This window comes from Astyanax mexicanus, chromosome 23 (assembly GCF_023375975.1).
Source record: "Astyanax mexicanus isolate ESR-SI-001 chromosome 23, AstMex3_surface, whole genome shotgun sequence".
Taxonomy (NCBI): Eukaryota; Metazoa; Chordata; class Actinopteri; order Characiformes; family Acestrorhamphidae; genus Astyanax; species Astyanax mexicanus.
Window position 1 is genome coordinate 31,868,957 of NC_064430.1, and position 19,569 is coordinate 31,888,525.

The following is a 19,569-nucleotide window of genomic DNA, read 5'->3' on the forward strand; positions in this document are numbered from 1 at the left end:
TTTTTCACAAATGTCCACCTGAGAAACTAATCCTGTCCGTATAGGGCTTTAGCTTTTCCAAAAAGACAAAATGTTTTAAAAGTGCTGGATGAGAGCTGCCACATTTAAGGTGGAATAGAAAATATGGCAACGCTAACCTTAACTTGTTGCTAATGCTAACACTAACTTATTTGCTAAATGTGAGTGCGATATCATACATTTACTGACACGTTTTGTTGAACTAGTAAAGCAGGCATTAGTAAGTGAGGAATAAAACGTTGTTAGCATTAGCTTTGTCATGATGGGGTACAGAATACAGACACTCGCGGAACCAGTTAAGGATTTTATTGAAAACCCACAGGGTACAAAACCAAACAGTAGTAATAGGTAGCGAATACTGTTAAGCAGATAACAGGGGAGAAAGACCATTACCAATCCAATGGTCATACACAAGGCAGGCAGTGTCAGAGGAAATCCACAATCAGAAACAGTACACAGTCCAGAGTTAATACACGAAGCAGGCAGTATCAGAGGTGATCCAAAAACATAAACGATAAGCAGTCCAGGTAATACACAAAATCCACAGAGTAGGCAAGGCAAAAATCAGAGTCGAGAAAACAAAAGCAAGGTCATACACGAGAAAACTATAACAGAGATAAACGCTTTGTAATGTGGGCGAAACCAGGCAATACGCGGCGTGTGTGTGTGTGTGAGCAGACCTTAAATACTACAGGTAATCAGTATTCAGGACTTGAGGTGTCACGTGATCGGCAGAGTGTGTGATGTCGGTGTGTGGTGCATTCTGGGTGTTGTAGTTGATAGGCTGAGAACCTCCGTTGGAGCTAAGTGTGGAAGGACAGAGAGCGCCTACAACACCAGACGTGACAAGCTTAGCTTCTCTAAAACTACAACATGTTTTGGAGCTACAGGTCTGCTCCCTGGCTCTGCAGATCGACAGCATTAATACACAGGAAAAATAGGGTAAATTTAAAGATCGATCCTGGGTCGATGTAGGATATTTTAAATAAAGATCAATTTAACACACTATTTTATTTCAAACGTATGCATATCATTTTCAGCATATTATAGATTCTAAAGCTTCTAAATGTTGGCCTTTAAAAAATAAATAAATGAAATTACACTGTAACACACGAGGCTGAAGTTGGTTTGATATTCGCAGCTCCAGATTCGTTTGGCTCGATATTCGCAGCCTCGTATTCCCCGGCTGAAGTTGGTTTGATATTCGCAGCTGCCGCTTCACTGAACCACCGTGAACTAAAGGGAGCGTTCACAAACACCCGCTGTTTATATTAAACACCTCACAGATCAACACTGAAGGAGATAGAATGAAGAAAAGCAGTACAGCTGTTAATGAACAATGTAAATATACAATATATTATTAAATATAATTTTGTATATTGTAAAATATTTATTTTAATTACTGAATTTATAATTATATATTACAATAAATAATTAAATATATATTTAATAAAATTATATTTTAAAAGCCATTGCGCTCAAATAATATGAGGCAGATGTTCAAGTGTGATTTTGAAGAACTTTTTCATGTTGGGCCAGAACAAATACACATGATCTGAAGAGTACTAGTCTTCTTCTTTAAGGAAAACCTGGAATTAGCCTGGCCCGAGCTGATTTTATACTTTAAAATGAACTGGCAATCTTTGAAAGACTTTTTCATCTTGGGCCAGAACACATACACATCAGATGAAGAGAACTACTCTCCCACTTTGAGGAAAACCTGGAATTAGCCTGGCCCGAGCTGATTTTATACTTTAAAATGAACTGGCAACATAGCATACCAATCCATAATGCACAATTTTTTTTATGTAAAGCTGATGTTCCAGTGTGATTTTGAAGGACTTTTTCATCTTGGGCCAGACCAAATACACATGATCTGAAGAGTACTAGTCTTCTACTTTAAGGAAAACCTGGAATTAGCCTGGCCCAAGCTGATTTTATACTTTAAAATTAACTGGCAACATGGAATAACGATCCATAATGCACAAAAAAATTGAATATAAAGCTGATGTTCTAGTGTGATTTTGAAGGACTTTTTAATCTTGGGCCAGAACAAATACACATGATCTAAAGAGTACTAGTCTTCTACTTTAAGGAAAACCTGGAATTAGCCTTGCCCGAGCTGATTTTATACTTTAAAATTAACTGGCAACATGGCCTACCGATCCATAATGCACAAAAAAATTGAATATAAAGCTGATGTTCTAGTGTGATTTTGAATGACTTTTTAATCTTGGGCCAGAACAAATACACATGATCTGAAGAGAACTAGTCTTCTACTTTAAGGAAAACCTGGAATTAGCCTGGCCCAAGCTGATTTTATACTTTAAAATTAACTGGCAACATGGAATAACGATCCATAATGCACAAAAAAATTGAATATAAAGCTGATGTTCTAGTGTGATTTTGAAGGACTTTTTAATCTTGGGCCAGAACAAATACACATGATCTAAAGAGTACTAGTCTTCTACTTTAAGGAAAACCTGGAATTAGCCTTGCCCGAGCTGATTTTATACTTTAAAATTAACTGGCAACATGGCCTACCGATCCATAATGCACAAAAAAATTGAATATAAAGCTGATGTTCTAGTGTGATTTTGAATGACTTTTTAATCTTGGGCCAGAACAAATACACATGATCTGAAGAGAACTAGTCTTCTACTTTAAGGAAAACCTGGAATTAGCCTGGCCTGAGCTGATTTTATACTTTAAAATGAACTGGCAACATAGCATACCGATCCATAATGCACAATTTTTTTTATGTAAAGCTGATGTTCCAGTGTGATTTTGAAGGACTTTTTCATCTTGGGCCAGACCAAATACACATGATCTAAAGAGTACTAGTCTTCTACTTTAGGGAAAGCCTGGAATTAGCCTGGCCCAAGCTGATTTTATACTTTAAAATGAACTGGCAACATGGAATACCGATCCATAATGCACAAAGAAATTGAATATAAAGCTGATGTTCTAGTGTGATTTTGAAGGACTTTTTAATCTTGGGCCAGACCAAATACACATGATCTAAAGAGTACTAGTCTTCTACTTTAAGAAAAACCTGGAATTAGCCTGGCCCAAGCTGATTTTATACTTTAAAATTAACTGGCAACATGGCCTACTGATCCATAATGCACAAAAAAATTGAATATAAAGCTGATGTTCTAGTGTGATTTTGAAGGACTTTTTAATCTTGGGCTAGACCAAATACACATGATCTAAAGAGTACTAGTCTTCTACTTTAACGAAAACCTGGAATTAGCCTGGCCCGAGCTGATTTTATACTTTAAAATTAACTGGCAACATGGAATACCGATCCATAAAGCACAATTTTTTTATGTAAAGCTGATGTTCCAGTGTGATTTTGAAGGACTTTTTCATCTTGGGCCAGAAAAAATACACATGATCTAAAGAGGACTAGTCTTCTACTTTAAGGAAAGCCTGGAAATAGCCTGGCCCGAGCTGATTTTATACTTTAAAATTAACTGGCAACATGTAATAACGATCCATAATGCACCAAGAAATTGAAAATAAAGCTGATGTTCTAGTGTGATTTTGAAGGACTTTTTAATCTTGGGCCAGACCAAATACACATGATCTGAAGAGTACTAGTCTTCTACTTTAAGGAAAACCTGGAATTAGCCTGGCCCGAGCTGATTTTATACTTTAAAATTAACTGGCAATATGGCATACCGATCCATAAGGCAGAAAAAAGTTTAATTTAAAGCTGATGTTCCAGTGTGATTTTAAAGGACTTTTTAATCTTGGGCCAGAACAAATACACATCATCTGAAGAGTACTAGTCTTCTTCTTTAAGGAAAACCTGGAAGTAGCCTGGCCCGAGCTGATTTTATACTTTAAAATTAACTGGCAACATGTAATAACGATCCATAATGCACCAAGAAATTGAAAATAAAGCTGATGTTCTAGTGTCATTTTGAAGGACTTTTTAATCTTGGGCCAGACCAAATACACATGATCTGAAGAGTACTAGTCTTCTACTTTAAGGAAAACCTGGAATTAGCCTGGCCCGAGCTGATTTTATACTTTAAAATTAACTGGCAACATGGCATACCGATCCATAAGGCAGAAAAAAGTTTAATTTAAAGCTGATGTTCCAGTGTGATTTTAAAGGACTTTTTAATCTTGGGCCAGAACAAATACACATCATCTGAAGAGTACTAGTCTTCTTCTTTAAGGAAAACCTGGAAGTAGCCTGGCCCGAGCTGATTTTATCCTTTAAAATGAATTGGCAACGTGACATGAAAGCCATTTTGCACAGAAATAATGAGTATAAAGCATTGATTTTGAGAATACCAGAACTCTTCATCTGATGTGTATTTGGTCTGAAAAAAAAAGTCCAAAATCATACTGGAATATCAGCTTTAAATAATATTTTTTTTGTGCTGCCATGTTGCCAATTAATTGTGCAGTCTAAAATCAGCTCTGGCCAGGCAAATCCCAAAATTTCCTTAAAGTAGAAGACTAGTACTCTTTAGATCATGTGTATTTGGTCTGGCCCAACATAAAAAAGTTCTTCAAAATCACACTTGAACATCTGCTATACATAAAAAAAAATTGTGCATTATGGATCGGTATGCTATGTTGCCAGTTCATTTTAAAGTATAAAATCAGCTTGGGCCAGGCTAATTCCAGGTTTTCCTTAAAGAAGAAGACTAGTACTTTTTTTGTGCATTATGGATCGGTATGCCATGTTGCCAGTTCATTTTAAAGTATAAAATCAGCTTGGGCCAGGCTAATTCCAGGTTTTCCTTAAAGAAGAAGACTAGTACTTTTTTTGTGCATTATGGATCGGTATGCCATGTTGCCAGTTCATTTTAAAGTATAAAATCAGCTTGGGCCAGGCTAATTCCAGGTTTTTCTTAAAGTAGAAGACTAGTACTCTTCAGATCATGTGTATTTGGTCTGGCCCAAGATTAAAAAGTCCTTCAAAATCACACTAGAACATCAGCTTTAAATTAAACTTTTTTCTGCCTTATGGATCGGTAGGCCATGTTGCCAGTTAATTTTAAAGTATAAAATCAGCTTGGGCCAGGCTAATTCCAGGTTTTCCTTAAAGAAGAAGACTAGTACTCTTCAGATCATGTGTATTTGTTCTGGCCCAAGATGAAAAAGTCCTTCAAAATCACACTGGAACATCAGCTTTACATAAAAAAAATTGTGCTTTATGGATCGGTATTCCATGTTGCCAGTTCATTTTAAAGTATAAAATCAGCTTGGGCCATGCTAATTCCAGGTTTTTCTTAAAGTAGAAGACTAGTACTCTTCAGATCATGTGTATTTGTTCTGGCCCAAGAAGAAAAAGCCCTTCAAAATCACACTAGAACAACAGCTTTATATTCAATTTCTTTGTGCATTATGGATCGGTAGGCCATGTTGCCAGTTCATTTTAAAGTATAAAATCAGCTCGGGCCAGGCTAATTCCAGGTTTTCCTTAAAGAAGAAGACTAGTACTCTTCAGATCATGTGTATTTGTTCTGGCCCAAGATTAAAAAGTCCTTCAAAATCACACTAGAACATCAGCTTTAAATTAAACTTTTTTGTGCCTTATGGATCGGTATGCCATGTTGCCAGTTCATTTTAAAGTATAAAATCAGCTTGGGCCAGGCTAATTCCAGGTTTTTCTTAAAGTAGAAGACTAGTACTCTTCAGATCATGTGTATTTGGTCTGGCCCAATATGAAAAAGTCCTTCAAAATCACACTAGAACATCAGCTTTATATTCAATTTTTTTGTGCATTATGGATCGGTAGGCCATGTTGCCAGTTCATTTTAAAGTATAAAATCAGCTCGGGCCAGGCTAATTCCAGGTTTTCCTTAAAGAAGAAGACTAGTACTCTTCAGATCATGTGTATTTGTTCTGGCCCAAGATGAAAAAGTCCTTCAAAATCACACTGGAACATCAGCTTTACATAAAAAAAATTGTGCATTATGGATTGGTATGCTATGTTGCCAGTTCATTTTAAAGTATAAAATCAGCTTGGGCCAGGCTAATTCCAGGTTTTTCTTAAAGTAGAAGACTAGTACTCTTCAGATCATGTGTATTTGGTCTGGCCCAAGATGAAAAAGTCCTTCAAAATCACACTGGAACATCAGCTTTACATAAAAAAAATTGTGCATTATGGATTGGTATGCTATGTTGCCAGTTCATTTTAAAGTATAAAATCAGCTCGGGCCAGGCTAATTCCAGGTTTTCCTCAAAGTGGGAGAATAGTTCTCTTCATCTGATGTGTATGTGTTCTGGCCCAAGATGAAAAAGTCTTTCAAAGATTGCCAGTTCATTTTAAAGTATAAAATCAGCTCGGGCCAGGCTAATTCCAGGTTTTCCTTAAAGAAGAAGACTAGTACTCTTCAGATCATGTGTATTTGTTCTGGCCCAACATGAAAAAGTTCTTCAAAATCACACTTGAACATCTGCCTCATATTTTTTGAGCGCAATGGCTTTTAAAATATAATTTTATTAAATATATATTTAATTATTTATTGTAATATATAATTATAAATTCAGTAATTAAAATAAATATTTTACAATATACAAAATTATATTTAATAATATATTGTATATTTACATTGTTCATTAACAGCTGTACTGCTTTTCTTCATTCTATCTCCTTCAGTGTTGATCTGTGAGGTGTTTAATATAAACAGCGGGTGTTTGTGAACGCTCCCTTTAGTTCACGGTGGTTCAGTGAAGCGGCAGCTGCGAATATCAAACCAACTTCAGCCGGGGAATACGAGGCTGCGAATATCGAGCCAAACGAATCTGGAGCTGCGAATATCAAACCAACTTCAGCCTCGTGTATAACACAGCCTCTGTATCTCCAGAAACCCACAAGAGAAGAGCACTCTCTCCTGATTACAGTACCTTTACCCTCCACATTAACTTCTGCTATGTTGTCCTAAGGTGTCTCTCCTAAACATTACTGTTGTTTATCATACACTGTAATAATAGTTAAAATCCTATATCTCACTACAGTAATATAACCATTAATCAACACACATTACCATCAGAAACCAGAGGACGTTCCTCAGGAAGAAACAGAAACTATAAATCTGACCTAATTTCTTGTATTCTGAGAGTAAATGATAGATCCAGTTTTGTGAGAGTCGTCAGAGCTTTAGTGCAGAAGATTCCTCTCAGCTCTTCAGTTAAAAACAGATGTTGAACTTTTCACACAGAAACGTCTGAAGAAACGCCAGAAGCACCTGGAACCCCACCAGCTTCCATAAATAACACACAACTATATGCCCTAAACAAACACACACACACACACACACACACACACACACACACAGTTTCCCAGACAGGGATTAAGCCTACCCTTGTGAAAAGGAAGTATAATTAAAAGCATTAAAGGTATGTTCAAATTAGGTAAAGAACACTAAAAGTACATTTTCTATGTCATATACTTCATGAAAATACACAATAAATATACTTTATCTGCATTTCTATAAAATGTATTTATAGGCAATATGCTATTCCACTGGCTGTGGGCTAATTTAGTAGTGAGGAAATTTCCTGACTGGACTTGTTGCACGAGTGCTGCATCTTATGTTGTATTGTGACACTCAACACACACCGGTCAGAGGTGGCAGCCAATCGTGCACAGCGTACTCCCAACTGGAAACCACTGTCCACCATCAGGCACTAAAGAGTTGACCCAGAGTGACAATCCATATCTGGGCGTACAGTCACTGGGCAATTTTTATGGTAACCAATTTTCTGGTTAATTTAGAGTATCCAATTTACCTCTATGTCTTTGGGCTGTGGGAGGAAACCGGAGTCCTCGGAGGAAACCCACACAGACACAGGGAGGACATGTAAACTCCACACAGATAGGGACTTGAACCCAGGACACTATTATGCTGTAACTATACTAATTGTGTACTATACACTAATGCTCTATGGGTTTTCCTCTCAGTGGGAAATATCTATTCAAAATGCTGTGAAGTCCAAGATTCAGCTTAATCCCTGTCTGACTGCTTCTACAAACATTAGTGAAAGAATAGATCACTTTCAGGAGCTCAGTGAACTCCAGCGTGGTACTGTGATAGTAAAATGTCCTCAATACTAAATATTCCACAGTCAAATGTCTGTGATACTATAATAAAGTTGAAACAAGTTCATATTCATAAAGTTTTAAGAGTTCAGAAATCAATATTTGGTGGAATAACCCTGATGGTTTTTAATCACAGTTTTCATGCATCTTGGCATCATGTTCTCCTCCACCAGTCTTACACACTGCTTTTGGATTTTATACCATTCCATTTTATACCATACCATACCAAAATTCAAGCATATATACACATTTTTTTAGTATTTTTAACATATATGTACTACTTACTTCATACCCAAATCTAGGAGGTAGGTATTAAGTATGTATTTGGGAGCAAATCTTTATACGTTTTTTTTTTTTGGTAATCCTAAACAGACCTCAGGATTTATTCAATGTAACATATTCAATAAAGTAGGAGGAGGAGCTTCTGTCAGGTTGAAGGAAATAAATGCACAAATACAATCATGTTAAAAAAGATGGCACATTTATTGCTACATAAATGTTATATACATATTGTGTTTTCTGTTACAGAGACAGAAAAAAAGAAAAGAAAGTCAGAGTTTGACTGAAATTGAAATTCTTGCTGCTGGTTTCTGTTTATTTTCCCGATCGTATTTTTTTCTGTGTGCATCAACAATACCATGGATTTGGACGTTTGGACAAGGGTACAAATCTCAGATCTGATCTGTTTATTCAACCAACAACGCAGACTAGAAAGAGAGAAGGAGAACACATCCTAGAGAACATCGAGCTCGTACAATACCCCATACGCACTACACCTCGAGCTACAATCCTACTTCTGTTCTTCTGTAGATGCTATTCATAAGAGTTTAGTTTTTCTGATAATAATAACAATAATAATAATAATAATAATGGACAGGTTATGGTAAATAACCGTACATTTGTTTTACTATCTAATATAGTAAAATAAAGTAAGAAACTTTTTACTCAAAACTTTTTCGATTTTCAAAAATCTAGAAAGAGTAATATTTAGAATTCAAGAAATGTTCTTACAATATTATTGTATAAAAGGCTAACTACAGTGAAAAATAAGCCAAATGTTTTTTTTTATCCTTTTTTTCATATACCATTTTTCTTCGTACGAGGGAAAGCATCAGGGCATACGGCAAAGACTAACATATCCAAAAGGAACCGAAACAAAACTTAAACAAAAGAAAAATAAAAAAAACATAAAAATAACCAGAACAATAAACAATAAAGAGATGACAAAACCTCGATCAACTTCAGCCAGCGACAACACATGAAGAGTCAAGCTCGAGAATACTGAACGGATGTATGACAAGGCCACGAGGACATGGTGGATATCACAAAAACTTCATAACGTTTAAAACATGGGGAGAACCTTCACAAAGAAAAAGAAATAAAAACATAGCATTTAACCATTTGTGTTTTTTTAGTTGCTGCTTGTTCCTCCTCAGACTGTGGTTCTGACGTGGCAGTCTGTGATTGGTTGGGAGTTTGTTGAGGATGGTGAACATGCACGGAAGACACCAGACTTGGGAAGAAAATGATATGATGATAAAATGAGCTTGAGATGAAATTAAGACCACAAACATTCTCAAAAAATGATAAAAATAAAAAGCAGGATGAGAAGATGGATGACGACGGTACAAAATTTAAATTAAAACAAAATAAAAAATAAGAAACACCTCTGCACACTGTGTGTTTGGGTTTTTAAAGTGTGAGCATGAGTTTGTCTTGGTTTCCGTCGTTGTTGCTGGTTTTTCATTGCACTCTACTCACACTCTCTACACCTGTGCTGATCACTGGATTAAGTACTTCTTCAATGCTTTGGGGTTGGGGTTGGGGGTGTATCGAGCGTTGGGGGGGTGTATCAAGCATTGGGGGGGTGTATCGAGGGTTGGGGGGATGTATCAAGGGTTGGGGGGGTGTATCGAGGGTTGAGAAGGTGTATCGAGGGTTGGGGGGGTGTATCGAGGGTTGAGAAGGTGTATCGAGGGTTGGGGGGGTGTATCGAGGGTTGAGAAGGTGTATCGAGGGTTGGGGGGATGTATCAAGGGTTGGGGGGGTGTATCGAGGGTTGAGAAGGTGTATCGAGGGTTGGGGGGGTGTATCGAGGGTTGAGAAGGTGTATCGAGGGTTGGGGTTGGGGTGTATCGAGGGTTGAGAAGGTGTATCGAGGGTTGGGGGGGTGTATCGAGGGTTGAGAAGGTGTATCGAGGGTTGGGGTTGGGGTGTATCGAGGGTTGAGAAGGTGTATCGAGGGTTGGGGGGGTGTATCGAGGTTTAAGAAGGTGTATCGAGGGTTGGGGGGGTGTATCGAGGTTTAAGAAGGTGTATCGAGGGTTGGGGGGTTGTTTCGAGGGTTTGGGGGGATTGTATCGAGGGTTGGGGGGGTGTATCGAGGTTTAAGAAGGTGTATCGAGGGTTGGGGGGGTGTATCAAGGTTTGGGGGGAACAAAGCCATCCTAAATATCTTAGAACATCTTTCTTCTATTTTCACACATCATCATGACGAAGGATACGCTTTACTATGAAGCCTAGAGAGATGCTTTGTATGCAGTTACAAATAAATGTATAGCGATAACGGTTACTCAGAGTAATGATCTTTTTTCTTTTTTTTTCCTTTTTAAACATTTTCTTACTTTTTTTACTCAATTTTTTTTTGTTAATGATTTCAGACAGAAACAAAAAACAAAGAAAAATAAAATAAAGCATAACTTCAGTTCAGGCCAGGTGATGCTGTGGTCATCGTTTGTTTCGGATCTGGAATCTACTCTCTCTCTCTCTCACTGCGACAGAGCTAATATATATAATATAGAGTCTACATTCTTCCTCAGCTTCAGGCTACCTACAGGCTAAAGCGCAGGAGGAGGGGCCTGGAAGCTGCAGCAAATAAACCACGCCCCCTGCCCCTCCCCCTTCTCAAAAACAAGCATCCAAGCATCGCTTGACCACCGTGCTGCCACCGCCCTGTTCTCAACTAAGCAAAGACCAAAATAATAATGAAAGTAACATTCTAATGTAACATCAGAACATGATAAACTGCAAGAGAAATGGAAATATGCCATTATTTTTCTTTTCACTTTAATAACACTATATGGCAAAGGAATTAAAAGGACAAGACGACAGACACGCCCCTCTTTTCCTTCGGTTAAGACACTATGAAGTATGCGAGGAATGCTAGGGTTTAGTAACTGGTCTGCTCTCTGTATCTGAACTGCGTACTAATCACTAGAAACATGTCAGCCTGCAGTTGACCTTTTGACCTTTCAGTAAAGCTGGAGTTTGCCTCTTGTCCCGCCCTCCACTGCGTTTCCTGCGCTCAGTCTGTGGCCCGGAGTCTCCCAGAGCTACGCTAAGCTACGCTACGCTAGGCTAAGCTAAGCTGAGCTCCGCTAAACAGCACACACTTCGGCAGTTAGGTAGTTTTGGTTCTTCATGCTTGCCGGCATGTTTTTCTTTTCGTGGAATGAATCTATAAACATAAATATAAACAATATATTATTTCTTCTTATTTAAAGTATTTTTGTTTTTTTAATTTTCTTGTAAAAAGGGGGCGGAGCTCGAGACACATGATTCAAATGCCACACATGGATTTCAAACATCTGATCTGAGCTTTTGAATAAAAGGGTATAAATCCCGTATTTAATCACCCGTGCGTAGCGGAGTTCGGCGTTCCGAGGGCCGGATCAGAACCGCTGAAACCCGGCAAACTGAAGATCTACTGAAATACCACCGGCTTCTCAACACAATGTCATAACTTTCCCTTTAAACATAGACTTTATAGTTCAGTAACATAATAAATAGGAAAAAACCCACAAAACAAACAATCAAACAAACAAACAAACGAATGAAACAATAAAGAAAGTAAATTGCTGTTACAATGCATTCGTCAATTCAGTTTAGGCACAAGGCAACTTCCACGTGTTGGGGACCGCGACAGTCTCTGATTGTACAGATGTGACACACTGCTCGAAGACAGTGATATGTGCTGAAGGGCATTTTGTGTGTGTATCAGTGTGTGTGTGTGTGTGTGTTTCTCTCGGGCAGAAATGTGCTGAACAACGCTGGATGTCTTCTCAGGAAGTTTGGCTCTTGCCAGTTCTCTTGGAGCTCAGGATTGCTTGACGGTGGGATTTGGCTGCGAGTGCTTCTCTGTCTTTTCAAATTTGTGTCACAAGCTGTGAGTCCTGTCTGCCCTTGGAAAGCAAGGTCACCGCCGCTATCTTACAGACTCCCTCCATCACTTTGATCTGAAAGTTCAAATAAAAACATCAAATGAGTGTTTATGATGAAGAGGATGGACTGACAGAGCCCCTCATCTTCACTTCACCTTCACTTTTATACTGAGGATCTAAATCATACATCACACACAGAGTCATTTACTGTTATTAATTAAACCAGTGAAGAAAAGATACAATTATTTTACATGATTCTAAATTACTGCAGTATTAGTACATTTACTGTATGTTTGAATAACTGTCTCTATGTGTCCTACACATCACAACAATATAGTACACTGTATGCTGCTTTGGCAACTTCTATAAACATAATCTATACAAAATGTAGTTCCTAATAAATACTGCATATATTTTAATGGAAATCAACGCTAAAAATACATGTTCTATTGGTGCATTCATCACAGAATGTTGATACAATGCAAAACAAGGCAGAACATCTGCTAACATATTCTAAAATATGAGAAAAAAAGTTAAAATGATCTTTTGTATAACAGCAATGGTATATTAGCTATTCATTACATATTACAGATTATATGACTGCAGTATATAAGATTCATGCAGACCATATAACACTGGTGAAATCACTGTGCATTATTTTGCACTGAGATGTAAAATAATCTGGTTTTAGCATTCGCTAGGGCTGAACTATATTGGGGAACAGATATTCTGATATCTTGTTGTTCTGCGGTATATACTGCGGCATAAAAAACACAAAAACTTTTCAACAAAAAAAAAATCATCAGATCGGTAATATAACGTATCTTGGAACTAATAAAACACTCTGTTTTTTTTTACTGGAGTAAAATGACACTGTAGTTTTTTCTTTTTTTATGAAGAAGCAAAAATTTTGAAAAAAGACTGATTTAATTTGTACTACATGTTTGCATGTCCTGTGATGTGACTATAGCACATAAGATAATTATGCAGTACATATGCCCTTACCTATGCTATGGTGTAATATTAACATTATACAGTAATGTACGTGTTAAGCAGTGCTGCTGATAATGATATAACTCAGTACTGCTCACCTGCAGAGCGCTCACAGGTGGCCCATAGGGTTGGATGTGTCTGTCAGGCCGGGGTGAACGGAGGGGTGCTGCTGGGGTTCCCCCGAAACGCCTGACACTTTCTCCTCCTCTCTCCTCTTAAGGCAGGCAGCTTTGGGGTTCAGGTTTCGCTCTGAGGAAACGAGAGAACCAATAAACATTAGTAACAACAGATCAAAAGGAGGAGGTAGTCCTCGGTATGCCTATATTTGGGGTTCAGTGTCTAAGCTGGATTTTTCAGAGTAATGTTTTTTTTACTGGATCCTCTGAATTATGAGATTGTTAAAGATTCGTAATAAGAATAATGATTACTGTATTTCTTGCACTGTAAGGCACACTGAATTACAAGGTGCATTATGTGCCACTAGTAAGGAACAGGGGTTCCTTCTAATTCAGCAGGTCTCTTCGCTGGGTGGTGGGGGGTAACTAAGTTAAGTACAGCTAAGTCAAAGAAGCACTAAATGTTAATCTACACAGATTTTTGTTTATTTGGGTGAGTAAAGCGCTTCCGTTTATTTACAGTAAGCTTAGATTTCCAGATCCCTACTAAGTCTGAGTGCAGCAGCATTAGCATTAGCGGCTGACTGCTAGTGCTAATGCTGGCCGACAGCTCTACACTCAGGAACCCTGAGTTCTCTGTCAGGGTGATATTAGCTAGAGGTTCGTCCCACAAAGCTTGTTTTAACAAGGTATACACACAGACTACAGTCCTATATACATCCCTCTATACAGCAAAAGAGCATAGTATAACGCTGTGGGGTGGCTTTACTGCTTCTAAGAAACCTGACTGGTAAAATTCATAAATAAGACAGTCTGTATTATAAGACACACTGATGATTTTTGGGGAAGATTAAAGGATTTAAAGTGCGCCTTATTTGTTTGTTAGCGTGTTTTATTCTATCAACATAAAGAGATGTATAATATTTGGTTTATTTTTCCTTATAATAGGTGTGTTTAATATCACTGCTATAACCTGCTAGTGTAGTGAACTGCTGTCCTGTGTCGTCAGTTCATTGTCTCATTACGACTCTTAAAGGATCTCGTAATTCAGAGGATCCAGTGATGTTCAGGAGAAAAATGAACACAGAATTAAACGTATGACGCCGGCTACAAGCTGATCTCATGACTCCAGTGTTCTGTATATAAGAGCAGGACAGAGGCTGAGAGGAGGGACTGACCCCTGACTTGCTGCTCCAGGCTGAGGATGACGGCGACGGCCTGGTGCAGGATGAGGAGTTTGGTCTGGGGCTTCTCGCTCTTCAGGTGCAGCTGGCACATGCGGCCCAGCTCTTTAAACGCCTCGTTGATGTCTCGCACTCGCAGCCGCTCTCGCGCGTTATTGGCCATTCTCCTCTCGCGCTCACGCTCTGCCTTCTGCTCCGGGTTCAGGTCCTCGTCTTCATTAATGCTGCTGTGGAGGGCAAGAGAAACACACGCGAGAGTCAGCTGAGCTCAAACCAGCCGGCCACAAGCATCACACATTTAATATAACACTTTACAATAAGGGTTTATTAATTAACAGTACTTACAACAGAATTTCTCAAATAATTATTAACTGACACTAGTTAATATATTTTTAATCAGATTTTTATCTAATGCTTCAGCATTAAAATTTATTATACCACAGTTAGTTCCGACCCTGCAATGTGATTGGCTGAGAGGCATTCTATGAGTGCCATTATCAGCCGGTAATGCACTGTGACCGAAGCTCTCTATGTATTTCTCCGCCATATACAGGTAACCTAGCAATTATGCAGCGCTTACAAACCAAACAGCGCAGCTACAAACTAAGCAGCAATGGAACTATTTCAACTCGTGGGGTGTTTATAACCAAACAGATCATATTTTCTCCTCTTTAACTCAAAATATTTCAATAAACAGCAATAATTGAACTATAATACCTAATATATATATATATATATATATATATATACAGTTGTGGTCAAAAGTTTACATACACTTGTAAAAAAACATAATGTTATGGCTGTCTTGAGTTTTCAATAAGTTCTACAACTCTTATTTTTCTGTGATAGAGTGATCGGAACACATACATGTTTGTCACAAAAAACAGTCATAAAATTTGGTTCTTTCATAAATTTATTATGGGTCTGCTGAAAATGTCACCAAATCTGCTGGGTCAAAAATATACATACAGCAACAAAATTTGTCAATTTTGGTGATGTAGCGAGTTGTGTCAATCAAATTAGCTTCATGTCATGGCCTCTTCACTTCTTGTAAGTGATTCTGATTGACTACAGCTGTTGACTTCTCATGAGCCCATTTAAATAGGGCTCATTTGACCCAGTGATTAGACTCAGCTACAAAAGCTACAATGGGAAAGTCAAAGGAACTCAGTGTGGATCTGAAAAAGCGAATTATTGACTTGAACAAGTCAGGGAAGTCACTTGGAGCCATTTCAAAGCAGCTACAGGTCCCAAGAGCAACTGTGCAGACAATTATACGCAAGTATAAAGTGCATGGAACAGTTGTGTCACTGCCACGATCAGGAAGAAAACGCAAGCTATCACATGCTGCCGAGAGGAGATTGGTCAGGATGGTCAAGAGTCAAACAAGAATCACCAAGAAGCAGGTCTGCAAGGATTTGGAAGCTGATGGAACACAGGTGTCAGTCTCCACAGTCAAGCGTGTTTTACATCGCCATGGACTGAGAGGCTGCCGTGCAAGAAAGAAGCCCTTGCTCCAAAAAAATCACCTTAAGACTCGGCTGAAGTTTGCTGCTGATCACATGGACAAAGATAAAACCTTCTGGAGGAAAGTTCTCTGGTCAGACGAAACAAAAATTGAGCTGTTTGGCCACAACACCCAGCAATATGTTTGGAGGAGAAAAGGTGAGGCCTTTAATCCCAGGAACACCATGCCTACTGTCAAGCATGGTGGTGGTAGTATTATGCTCTGGGGATGTTTTGCTGCCAGTGGAACTGGTTCTTTGCAGAAAGTAAATGGGATAATGAAGAAGGAGGATTACCTCCAAATTCTGCAGGAAAACTTAAAACCATCAGCCCGAAGGTTGGGTCTTGGGCGCAGTTGGGTGTTCCAACAAGACAATGACCCAAAACACACATCAAAAGTGGTAAAGGAATGGCTAAACCAGGCTAGAATTAAGGTTTTAGAATGGCCTTCCCAAAGTCCTGACTTAAACCCCATTGAGAACATGTGGACAGTGCTAAAGAAACGGGTTCATGCAAGAAAACCATCACATTTAGCTGAACTGCACCAATTCTGTCAAGAAGAGTGGTCAAACATTCGACCTGAAGCTTGCCAGGAGCTTGTGGATGGCTACCAAAAGCGCCTAGTTGCCGTGAAAATGGCCAAGGGACATGTAACCAAATACTAATGTTGCTGTATGTATATTTTTGACCCAGCAGATTTGGTGACATTTTCAGCAGACCCATAATAAATTTATGAAAGAACCAAATTTTATGACTGTTTTTTTGTGACAAACATGTATGTGTTCCGATCACTCTATCACAGAAAAATAAGAGTTGTAGAACTTATTGAAAACTCAAGACAGCCATAACATTATGTTTTTTTACAAGTGTATGTAAACTTTTGACCATAACTGTATATATATATATATATAATCACAGTAATACACTCCAGGTTCGTGCCTGCAGCATCATGCCTTGGACCACAGCACAGCAGTGCCAATATTACATGTTATAGCACTCCCTCTAGTGTATTATTGATTAAGTAATGTTCAGTATTGTAGTAACTAGTGAAAATAATAGTTTTTTTTTTGACATTACTTTTTGCGCTACCAAATAAAATGTATTTTTTATCCTTTTTTATATCACCACTTAGATACAAAATTAAGACCAGTTCCATAAAAACAAAATAAAAAAAAGCACACAAATAACAACATTAAGTTCTCTACAGTATTTTTGTGATTACCGATTTAATTAATCAATTCTTAAAACAAACAAAACAAAAATGGAACTAAAAATAAGGTCCAATGCAAAAATTGGGGTTATTTAACCAATTTTTTACAAAATTTAATTCCTCTATGCCTACAATACTTACTGTATTTGCTCAGTCTTCTGTTAAATCTACAGGCTAACCCTAAATAAAAATTATATTTAATTTATTTGGTGAGATGAATGTAACACATTTGACAGCAAATTAAGGCTACTTTAGCCATCGACACATTTAAAACCATTTTAAAAGATCTACAGACATCCTGTAAAACAGGGGTACGACAAAATATTAATATCACAATGTACTGTCAAATATGGATATATTTACTGAAACATATATACGCTCTAAACTTTCCAAGACTTACATCCTATTTACAGTTACTAAAGTTACTGCTTTATTACTTCACGTGGTGGCGCTAGAGTTTAGATTCTGCCCAAACTCAGACCACTTTCCTCAGGCTCTGTCGGGTCAGGCCTAAAGAAAAAGATCTGTGATGTTTTTTAATTTTATATAAAGCTACGATGTTATAATCACAATATAGCAAACTATGAAATCAACCTGTGATTAAAAAAAAGTTTTAAAGGTAAAAAGTTGTAAAGAAGCAGCACTAGCCTGCACAGCGCACACACACACACCAGATGGATTAAAGATGGATTAGGCGTGGCAGGTTGAAGTATGACAGAACAGATATTTTGGGCCCGATCTGAGCTCTAGGTGGCGCTAATTTAATGAATGGGGTAAACCTGTAGTAAAGAATATTGGTTGTTAAATTCTGTGGAACCAGCACCAATAAATCCATAATTCCTGGTATTTGATTATTTAGGAGTATTTTATCCTCTTTAGTAACACAGATGCTGTGAAGTAACGTAAAGAACTGTCATGTGATATATTGAGTATCACAGAATCACAGTATCATGATATCATCATTATCGTGCAGAATGTATCATGATATCGTATTATGTGAAAAAGTCTGATAACTGGATAACACGGTTAGTTTTTAGAAATACTTTAATTAGTCTACTGGTCGATTGGTCATGCAGTGTGAGGGTCTGAATGGGAGGTACCTGGTTCGAGTGCCTCCTCTGGGTGTCTTGATGTCTCTTTTGTCGCTCTCGTCGTCTGATTTGAGATCTTCAGAGGAGTGGTTGTCGTGCATGTCGTCTTTGTCCTGATTTTCCAGTTTGAGCTCGAGGGCAGACGCCACCTGAGCCGCCAGTCCTCCAGCGAGACCTGTGTTCATACAGCCCATAAACACATCCCACACATCAGCATCTCTCTAAAGTTTAGATGTTAGGAACAAAACTTTAATTTATAACAGTAAATCATTTAATTCAACAAATATGAAAACTTCAGCTGCCCAAACATATTTACAGTCATTTAGATTTAGACTGTAATTACAGGAAACATAGAGGGAAATCTACAGTACAAGACTTCAATATGAATTCTCTGCTCCACCAGATGTAATCTGCTCATGAAGATTAAATATTAATAATAAAGGCAGCAAAGAGATAATAAATATAAAGATGACATAAATGTCAGTTTACTCAACTGCAGTCAGTAAAATCAATATAATCATTATTTAAGCTGCAAAAATTATAACATTTTTGTAATATATCATATATCAGTAGTGTGCAAAGGTTTTAGACACCTATGAAAATTACAGTTAATGTAAAGTTTTACAGTAAAGTTTTAAAATTACTGTTATCTAGTAAGTAAGTGGTGGGTCAGTGTAACATTTATCGGTTCAATTTTCTGACCATTTTTTGCTAAATTTGAAAAAAGGGGGTGAATACAAATTAGTGTTGCAAATATTAAAATATATATACAAATATATATATAGCTCTGAAAAAAGAGACCACTTAAAAATGATGAGTTTCTTTGATTTTACCAAATTGAAAACCTCTGGAATATAATCAAGAGGAAGATGGATGATCACAAGCCATCAAACCAACAAACTGAACTGCTTGAATTTTTGCACCAGGAGTAAAGCAGCATAAAGTTATCCAAAAGCAGTGTGTAAGACTGGTGGAGGAGAACATGATACCAAGATGCATGAAAAAACTGTGATTAAAAACCACCAGGGTTATTCCACCAAATATTAATTTCTGAACTCTTAAAACTTTATGAATATGAACTTGTTTTCTTTGCATTATTTGAGGTCTGAAAGCTCTGCATCTTTTTTGTTATTTCAGCCATTTATTTTACTTCATTTTCTGTAAATAAATGCTCTAAATGACAATATTTTTATTTGGAATTTAGGAGAAATGTTTAT

The 19,569-nt window shown here is 37.6% G+C and overlaps 1 protein-coding gene and 1 long non-coding RNA gene across 10 annotated transcripts in view; one reads left to right on the top strand and one right to left on the bottom strand.

Moving 5' to 3' along the window:
* The first annotated feature begins 9,847 nt into the window (after positions 1–9,847).
* On the top strand, positions 9,848–10,741 carry LOC125787172 (uncharacterized). 6 transcript variants are annotated; one of them, XR_007429113.1, is made up of 5 exons: positions 9,848–9,919; positions 10,020–10,079; positions 10,160–10,199; positions 10,243–10,282; positions 10,488–10,741. It is a non-coding gene; the product is annotated as an uncharacterized LOC125787172 (long non-coding RNA). The 6 variants fall into 6 exon arrangements; XR_007429111.1 differs by having other exon boundaries at positions 9,857–9,939; XR_007429112.1 differs by lacking the exon at positions 10,160–10,199 and having other exon boundaries at positions 9,857–9,939.
* A 120-nt stretch (positions 10,742–10,861) lies between these two features.
* Positions 10,862–19,569, bottom strand: part of tcf12 (transcription factor 12) — a 226,883-nt gene continuing 218,175 nt past the window's right edge. For all 4 annotated transcript variants that reach the window (XM_049471013.1, XM_049471014.1, XM_049471015.1 and 1 more), the window contains 4 exons: positions 18,362–18,527; positions 14,540–14,772; positions 13,344–13,494; positions 10,862–12,327 (listed from right to left, as the gene is read on the bottom strand). In XM_049471013.1, coding sequence (XP_049326970.1) covers positions 13,355–13,494; positions 14,540–14,772; positions 18,362–18,527 — 539 coding nt within the window. In that variant the 3' untranslated portion in view covers positions 10,862–12,327; positions 13,344–13,354. The remainder of the gene's footprint in view (positions 12,328–13,343; positions 13,495–14,539; positions 14,773–18,361; positions 18,528–19,569) is intronic.